Source organism: Neltuma alba, unplaced genomic scaffold, assembly GCF_004799145.2.
Source record: "Neltuma alba isolate B1F8T4 unplaced genomic scaffold, ASM479914v2 tig00011322_pilon, whole genome shotgun sequence".
NCBI lineage: Eukaryota > Viridiplantae > Streptophyta > Magnoliopsida > Fabales > Fabaceae > Neltuma > Neltuma alba.
The window spans coordinates 541,786-550,312 of record NW_021636029.1 but is presented as its reverse complement, the minus strand read 5'-3'; the positions used below and the strand labels follow the sequence as shown (position 1 = coordinate 550,312).

Sequence of the window (8,527 nt, the reverse complement as noted above, 5' to 3'; positions counted from 1 at the left end):
ATTTTATTCATCTCATCTGTTCATTTAGCTGTTTTCCACTCAGTTTTACCATTATATACCGGATGATATCTTTCCGCTTTAATTTTCTTGTTATGAAGATCACATAGTAAGAATGAAGAAAACCAAATTGATTGGATTTTTCAGCCCACATCACCCTTGCAATTTTAGTCAGTTCAACGCTCAATCTGCCAACCTATAATACTGTTAATGTGATACGTAGTTTCGGTCTTCAATATGAGAGACCTGAAGCAATATTAAATTTTGAGAAATGTCTACTTGTCATAATTCTCTAGAAAAATCTCACACAATAAGAAAGTACTCTTGAATCTTGTATCATTTTCCTCAATATGCATGCTTTTTCACAAGCATCTTGTGATGGTATCATTTTCCTCTATACCGTACATGCTGCTTTTTCACAAGCATCTTGTGAACAATGAAACACCAAAAAAACAGTGAGAATTTTGAACAGAAGCGGGAAAGTGGAAGAAGAAGAATGGCATCCCTCGTACCTGGAGTTCTACTGAAGCTTCTCAAGACCATAAACTCTGATGTGAAAGTTCTCGGGGAACACCGATCGGTACTTCTTCAGGTGGTCAGTATTGTGCCTGCCCTAGCTGGGTCGGAATTATGGCCCAACCAAGGTTTCTTCATAAAAGTATCTGACTCTTTTCATTCAACCTATGCTTCACTCTCAAAGGAAGACAGTGAGCTAATTCTGACCAATGAGTTGCAGCAGCTTGGACAGTTCTTCTACGTCGAAAAAATGGAGGCAGGAACACAAGTTCCTGTTCTTGTTGGGGTTAGACCAGTTCCTGGAAGACACCCTTTTGTGGGAGATCCTAAGGATTTAATGCAGATTTTAGATCCATCAGAGGGTTATGTAGAAACGGAAAATGAAGGTGTACTTAAAGAGACTCAAAGTCCTAGGCAGAAGAGGATTGTTATTAGGGAGGAAAAGGCTGGAATTGCATCCAGGTATATGCAGGGTGTTTCAACATCAATGAACGTGAATGGACCAGGTACTAATGGAGGAAATAAAGGAGATGATATAGAACATGGAAGAGGTAAAAAAGTTGGGTCAGCTAAAAGAAAGCCAAAAGAGATTATAGTTAAGGTAAGATTGTTGCCCTGGATTTGAATTGTAATAACACAAAAGTATATGGTCTTAGAACTTGATCATTGTTTCTGCGGGTAGAATCTGCCACATGCACACATGCACAAGAAAATTTCTTGTGTTAATGCGATGAAACCACATACACCAATCTAGATCTGGTCTGCATGGGCAATCTGTAAACTATTGCATATGAATATGCTACACGAAACACAAATTGTCAACATAAACTGAATTTACTGGTCATTTCATATATTGTCCCTCCAAACATTGTTCCTAATCTGTGAAAGACATAGCTCAATCCCTTGGATTTAGGCTAGGTGGTCTCTCTGTCAAGATAAGAAACTACTGCCTCCGATCCTTTTTATAAGAGGATTTTAAGAGTGGTTTTTTTGGTAACTATTGCATATGAATATGCTACAACGAACACAAATTTTGTCAACATAAACTGCAGAAAGAATTTACTGGTCATTTCATATCTTTTCCCTCCAAACATTGTTCCTAATCTGTGAAAGACATAGCTCAATCCCTTGGATTTAGGCTAGGTGGTCTCTCTGTCAAGAAATTAAGAACTACTGCCTCCGATCCTTTTTTAAGAGAATTTTGAGAGTGGTTTTTTTGGTCCTAAATATGAGAAACATTGGACTATTTTCTGTGTATTTTATTGCATTCCCCCATTAATTATATGGAATTATTAAGCTAGCGTCATTAACAAGTCACTGTGTGAAACTAATATGGACATTTTTAGCAGGAATTTAAATTGCAGCATAATTAAGAAGCTTAACAATTTTAATCACATTCCTTGGTATTAATGATTTGGTTATTTGTATTTTATGAAATGGATCGGAGGATGTAGTTAATAATTTCAATAATAGAATGCAATGATACCTCTTTGCTGTAGAATTTGAAGGAAGTAACCAAACTCATGCTCAGGTTACTCTAAGCTTATTAAAAGACTACAAAGTGACAATGATTTAACATCGCAGGTGCCTGCAATAATTCCAACGTGTGATCGACCTGAACTACTTTCAACAAAGCAAGAGTCTGCTCAATGTAACATCCAGGAGACTACTCTAGTGCCTTCTAAGTGCAATTCTTCAAAAAGAAGTTCTACCAAAAAGGAAAATTCGGACTTGAACTTCTTCTCCAGCAGTAAAGATAAAATCCATACCTCAGAAGCAATTCCATGGTCCTCTTTGTCTCGCTACCTCTTGAAGCCTAGCAAGGTGGATTGCAACCTGATCCTTTATGATATGTTTGGATTATGGAGAATGGAAGAGAAGAAAGGAAATGATTTTTTTTCTTTTGATTGAAAGGCAAATCAAACATTTCCTTTTCTTCGCTTATCTTCTCCATTATCCACAATCCGAAACTTGCTTTTAGTCTACGCAGTATCAAATTGAATCAAATTTTAACTTATCTTCGTCTTGTTTGCTTAATAATGCTGAATTAATGCGACAACAACATATACATGAATTTTTCCTAGCATTTGCATGAACTCATTTCTTTTTCTGTATCAACCTTCTTGTAAATTTTACAAGGGAATGCTTAGAAGGAAACATTTAGCATCAATGGTTGCAGTTGAAGCTCAAAGAGAAGCATCTGCTGCATCAATCCTTGTCAGGTGCCTAAGGTAATTTAGGATTTTGATCTAAATCGAGAAAATTATTTAGTTAAGGTGTGCTTGGATTCAGTAGAATGGACAATAAGAGGGCTGATTTAGCTATCCATGGAACTCAGGGAGGAGCTAACTCAATATCAGCTATTAGAGAGGGGAAACAAAGTGGGTTCATGATTCTTTTTGCTATTTTCTTGGTTTATGATGGCATTTGTAAAGCTGATGGACCAAAGAAACGCCAAAATCTCATTGAAAGACAAATCACTTCAGTCAAGCAATTTATCATCTCATGAAAAAACAGATAAATCTGGCAGAAAGACAAGCTTGGTCCCAGGTAAAAATACCACCTTGAAGTCCTCGAAACCTCAAATTGAACTATCAGTGTCTGGGAAACTAGAATGGGCCAAAGGTGATGGTCTAAAAGAGGCAAATGAGCTGAGACAAATCCTCATAAAAGAGACAAGATCATGGTTTCTGAGGTACTTAGAAAAGACATTGGATTCAGGGTTTTCTTCCTCGGGAACCCAAGGGAAAAAGGACAGAGTCAATAAGGATATTGCTCTCACGTTGTCAAACCTTAAGAATGCAAAGGAGTGGTTGGATAAGCAGAGTAGCACTCTAGACATTGAGAGTGAAGAGATGGTTGAGACTGTCGAGAGATTGAAGCAGAAAGTTTGCTCCAGCTTGCTGGTTCAAGTTGGTTCTGCTGCATCAGCTTTGGAGAAATGTGCTTAAAAAACCGAGGACAACAAACTGGTCTTAAAGTATTTATTAATTATTATTCCTCTGTTGGTATTTTTTAACCTAAAAATTATTTGTTGTGGTCGAGCCAATCATTGGTAACGTAAGATTGGCTTGCTTTGCTTGTGATGTATGGTGATATTTATGTAATTAAAACAGGAGACCTTCTAATTTACGCTTCGTGGCCCTTGTATCACCATTTAAATAAAAGTCAATTTTATACATGAGATCAATCAATCACCCTTTTTAGGGAACATGAGGGATAAGGAGCCATTTAGAAATAGAACTGGGAAAAAAGATCTAGACTTCTCCAATAAAAAAATGTATCTTCTATACCCCCCCCCCCCAAAAAAAAAAGGAAAAGAAAATGAAGAAACTTCTTGCTGTACAAAGTCGAGATATGCAATTTTTTGCAGACTGAAATCCTCATACAATGCAAGTTTAGTCAGTCAAGCAAAACAGACCAAAGTGATTATAATCTACGTACGTACCTTGCACTGAAAGACTTGGGAATTCTCTACTTCCAACGTTGAAAATGTGCAAGAGAGAGGATTCATGCTGGAGAGCCAGGGCACATGCTGAAATCGTTAACACAGTTCAAGCATGTGCCCTGCTTCTCCAGCATGGTTTAGCCTCCCCCTGTTTCTGTTTTCTGTGGAGCGGGAAATTTGATAAAGAGTGCCACATTGTCGAGTATCTTAAACATGATTATGTTGGGTTATATATACAGGATTACATGTTAATAGTGAGGGTGGTGGTAGATTTTGTACTTATCTTATAAAGTAAGCGTTTATGAAACCGCAAGCTGAACCAACTACAGTTTGGTGTAAATGCTGTTGAAGTTTGGCTGCCAAATGAGCATCCACGGAGAGGGAGTTGGGCCGAAGGCAAAAGTAAAGATTCCCACATGTCAAACAACAGTATTATGATTATTATTCGTAAGTTTAAAAGGAAAAGGAAAATATTCTGCATCATTTTTACCATAGAAAGTCCAAACACTGTAAAATGAAATGAAAGGGAAAAAAAATCTAGAGATCTTGGCCCCTCATGGAAGCCTTAGAAACAGCTTCTAAGGACTTTCCTTCACATAGACTTGAATTTTCAAAAACAGGCAGACGTGATTTGTTTAAGTGGGCTATTAAAATAATCACTTTTATATTATAGAACAAAATTCATCTTACACATTTACCCATTATATAACTTGTCTTTTTGGGCTAATTCAAACCAGCATTTAATCTTGTATCCTTTATCACTTTTTTTTTTTTTTTTTTGCTTTTCTGCAGTTGATATTAATAATACTTTCTACTTTTTCCAATACATCATATATATGACCCTTGGTCAGTTTTTTTTTCAAAAATGAAATTACCTTTTTTTTAAAATAAAATAGTATTGTTATTTTCTTAAAAAAAGACAAACTACATTAAGGAAAATCTCTAATTAGTACCTTCTGAAATAATAATTGAACAAAAAATAATTAAATGAATCTTAATCATCCAAATTCAATCTTAACAGTTACTTGTACTTGACTGTCAACATGAAAAAATCTCCTATCTTAAGTAATATAATTACAGATAGTCTGATAGTTCCTTGTATGTTCAAAAGTTAACTATAAAAAATTGTACCAAAAAAAGTTACCCATTGTACAGTATGGCAGGCCATCCACCAAAGCCATATGGAAGAGGATTAGAGGATAATAAAAAGTAAATAAAAATAGTTCTATACTTGAGTTACAATCTTCAAAAGGCATCCGTCTGAAATACAAAAGCCGCGTAGCATCGTCATTTCCAATGACACTTTCTTCCTATCTTAAGTAATGCAAAACACAAAATCTCGCAGGAACTTAAACGAAATACTATCACTTTGTCCATTAAAATTTGCAAACCTAAGTGTTAATCTAATTTTCAATCTATGAAAAAAAGACAATGCTGTCTATCCAGAAATATTACATGCATTCAGTGACCAACGGACTCGGATTGTTTAAGATATGAAACACCAAAATGGTTTAAATTTACAACATACTTTCCAAGATAGCTTGAATACTCTGATCATCATTATAAGTATCTTTTAATACTGTCTTAGAGTAAGATTCAGTCTGCCGGGTTGTAGATTTGCATCTTCACGCAAAAGCCTGGGGGCAGTGTTTGGATGAATAACAGTTATGCCATGAAATATATTTCTGGACTTCCCACCAAAGATTAAGACATCTCCAGATTCTAGCACAACCTTTTGTGCCTTGTCAGCATCTCTCTCGTCACCAAATAGAAAGTCTGCTGAGTCTCCAATGGAGAAGGAAACCACCGGCAAGCCTCGACGAAGACTTTCTTCACTTTCATCCTTGTCCTGAATATAATAAGTAATACTCTCAACAAGTTACTAAAAAATAGAACATATATTGGTGCGTGGTAACATTGAATAAAAGCAGAATTTCGTTAGAGGATGCTAAAACATGCCAGTTGACGCTTATAGATTATAACTTCATTGCAGGTCCAAAACTTCTTTTGTTCTGTTTTCTTTTCATCTTTTTGGCGTGCCACTCTGACCTCATAGACTTTTTTTTTTTTTTGGCCGAATTGGAGGGACATAGACTGATGGCTTCAGGTTACAAGCATAATCAAACCTGCAACCTCCCACTTGTAGGGGAACATTCGATCCATGGGGCTACAAGATCATTGACCTCACTTTAGAGACTTGAAAATGTTTGTAATGCTTTAGTACATACCTGATGAAGACCCAAATGCCCACTTTGTGTGTAAAAATTTACAAGACATATGTCAGGTGACATCCATGGAAGTATCTTCTCTGGATTTACTCTTTTAGAATCTTGCCCTATGAGGACATGGGAATCCCTAATTGCTTTCTCAGTAATTTCAAGGAATTCAACAGGAATATTAGGTGGCTTTGCTCTATCAAATGGCCTGTGGTCTCCATACTGACTTGTCTGAGGATCCCAATTTTTACCCAGGCACATCATCCTCAAATGCAATTTTGTCCCTTCACGGTAACCAGGCTGGTAGAATCCCCCAGGACCGAGCCCTAACTGCCGGCATCTTTCAACTATTTTGACCTAAGTGTGCGTATTAAGGGTATTAAAAAAAAATTCATTAAATATAATACACAAAAATACATATGACAAACAGATAGAAGAGAGAAAAATTGTGGAACCTGATCACTTAATGAAATGTAACCCTTCAAGAGGATCATCCCAGGCCTTAAAACAGTCCTACTTGTCTTACCCATATTGCGTTTGGTTTCGTTCCGCTTTTCTGAGAATTTTTTGGACGGCAAATGTCAAATGGACGAACCAATTCTGGCTTCTCTGCTTCCTCTGTTATGGCCAAGAGTGGGATTCTTGCTCAGCAAGTATTCACCAGGATCACCCTGCCTCAAAGGTAGCCCAGTCTCACTGTGCACATCAGTTATTTTTAACTTGGAGGTTAAAAAAAAATTCATTAAATATAATACACAAAAATACATATGACAAACAGATAGAAGAGAGAAAAATTGTGGAACCTGATCACTTAATGAAATGTAACCCTTCAAGAGGATCATCCCAGGCCTTAAAACAGTCCTACTTGTCTTACCCATATTGCGTTTGGTTTCGTTCCGCTTTTCTCTATTACGTTCAAGTAAAGAAGGTTTCAAAACAACCGACTGAGAATTTTTTGGACGGCAAATGTCAAATGGACGAACCAATTCTGGCTTCTCTGCTTCCTCTGTTTTATGGCCAAGAGTGGGATTCTTGCTCAGCAAGTATTCACCAGGATCACCCTGCCTCAAAGGTAGCCCAGTCTCACTGTGCACATCAGTTATTTTTAACTTGGAGGCATCAGGCAGAGATTCCCCAATGTTGATTGATCCTAAACTAGAAATTGAAGAGCCAGAATCAACAGATGATAAAGGAATAGACTTGGTAACTGATTTGCAATCGACCAAGGGTCCGGTCTTCTGAACAAGCACTTGAAGTGTCAGGAACGCTTTGCTTTAGTTGACAAGTAGTCACTTTAACCGATTCATCATCCCCTTCACATGAGGAGGAGGAGGACTGCTTATAGTAATATGAAGTTTGAGAAACCAGCACCCTGCAAGAACTACCTGAGGTTTGCTGATAACTTTTCATTCCATCTTTTGCAGGCCATGATTTACTGCCAGATGATCCATCTCCAGCGACCTATGTAGAAAGGCCAAAATTTGATATTCACAACAGAAATTCACTTTTCTGTTCAATTTTGGGGCTTGCTTAAAACAGGGAAATTTGGAAGGCATAAAACGGGGGATTCTAAATTAAGAAAAGAGTTGGACAATAATGTAAGTTCATGCATCGCTTATTGTCACTCTTAACAAGCATATCCTAGGGTCAAAATAGAGTAAGAAATCAGTTTCATTAGAGAAACTTTATTCTAGTCATAATTTAGATGCTTAATGTCTAACAATAACTAGAACAAATGATTTTTTAACTGATTTCGCTGACATACACATGGTTCTGTTTGATTAGCTCACTTGTAACAATGGAATAGTATCGCTGAGAAAATCATTAAGAAAAACCAAACTCCATTTGCATATCTTCAACATCATGGAACCACCAAAAGAAGAACAAAACAGGAAGGGTACCATTAGAAAAGAAAAAGGAAAAGGACAAAACTTAAAGAAAGGGGTTACGTAGTACTTACTGGGTCGAGAGGATGCTTGGATTGATCATAGGAACATGGGGCCCATCGCGTTGTTGGAGAATTGCGACCTCGACCGTATGGGGTTCGACCTCGGCCACGATTCATTGCCCTAAAGTACGTGGTAGCTGCAAAAACAAGGTCTTCTCGGATCAAAGGAGGCAGGGAAAAGCAAAAAGCAAGAAAACCAGGAGAAGCCGACGCTAAATAGCAGTATAAATAGAGCCATAGTAAAGGAAGTTGATGGGCCTACTTGTCGCGGAACAGGAAGGCTGAAGGTTTATAATTAATATCCCGCTCCTTGATATAAAAATTTATTTAATTTTTAATTTGATTTTAAATATAAAACTTTAATCTATTTTAATTTTTATATTTATATATATATTTTTAAAA

At 36.9% G+C, this 8,527-nt stretch overlaps 3 protein-coding genes across 3 annotated transcripts; 1 reads left to right on the top strand and 2 right to left on the bottom strand.

The window, feature by feature from the left end:
- LOC114711883 (uncharacterized) lies at positions 1–3,724 on the top strand. The gene is made up of 6 exons (XM_028896311.1): positions 1–351; positions 398–1,114; positions 2,098–2,337; positions 2,653–2,744; positions 2,852–2,894; positions 2,949–3,724. The coding sequence occupies exons 2-6, from the start codon at positions 434–436 to the stop codon at positions 3,462–3,464; spliced, it is 1,572 nt and encodes a 523-aa protein (XP_028752144.1). The 5' UTR covers positions 1–351; positions 398–433; the 3' UTR covers positions 3,465–3,724.
- Positions 3,725–5,192: 1,468 nt separating this feature from the next.
- On the bottom strand, positions 5,193–7,440 carry LOC114711845 (alpha-ketoglutarate-dependent dioxygenase AlkB homolog). Its single transcript, XM_028896273.1, has 4 exons — positions 7,052–7,440; positions 6,633–6,703; positions 6,190–6,534; positions 5,193–5,810 (listed from the first exon to the last, which is right to left on the bottom strand). The coding sequence occupies exons 1-4, from the start codon at positions 7,053–7,055 to the stop codon at positions 5,535–5,537; spliced, it is 696 nt and encodes a 231-aa protein (XP_028752106.1). The 5' UTR covers positions 7,056–7,440; the 3' UTR covers positions 5,193–5,534.
- LOC114711846 (uncharacterized) lies at positions 7,332–8,338 on the bottom strand. The gene is made up of 2 exons (XM_028896274.1): positions 8,138–8,338; positions 7,332–7,638 (listed from the first exon to the last, which is right to left on the bottom strand). The coding sequence occupies exons 1-2, from the start codon at positions 8,240–8,242 to the stop codon at positions 7,354–7,356; spliced, it is 390 nt and encodes a 129-aa protein (XP_028752107.1). The 5' UTR covers positions 8,243–8,338; the 3' UTR covers positions 7,332–7,353.
- Positions 8,339–8,527: the final 189 nt, after the last annotated feature.

Bases quoted from the DNA above. Each gene is read 5' to 3' on its own strand.
- LOC114711883 (XM_028896311.1), top strand. From the start codon at position 434: ATGAAACACCAAAAAAACAGTGAGAATTTTGAACAGAAGCGGGAAAGT. The intron at 1,115-2,097 runs GTAAGATTGTTG...TTAACATCGCAG, and splicing joins CAAAAGAGATTATAGTTAAG to GTGCCTGCAATAATTCCAAC. The intron at 2,338-2,652 runs GTGGATTGCAAC...AAATTTTACAAG, and splicing joins ACCTCTTGAAGCCTAGCAAG to GGAATGCTTAGAAGGAAACA.
- LOC114711846 (XM_028896274.1), bottom strand. From the start codon at position 8,242: ATGAATCGTGGCCGAGGTCGAACCCCATACGGTCGAGGTCGCAATTCT. The intron at 7,639-8,137 runs GTAAGTACTACG...CTTTCTACATAG, and splicing joins CCAAGCATCCTCTCGACCCA to GTCGCTGGAGATGGATCATC.
- LOC114711845 (XM_028896273.1), bottom strand. The intron at 6,535-6,632 runs GTTCCACAATTT...ACGCACACTTAG, and splicing joins ACATTTCATTAAGTGATCAG to GTCAAAATAGTTGAAAGATG. The intron at 5,811-6,189 runs GTATGTACTAAA...TATTATATTCAG, and splicing joins GGCATTTGGGTCTTCATCAG to GACAAGGATGAAAGTGAAGA.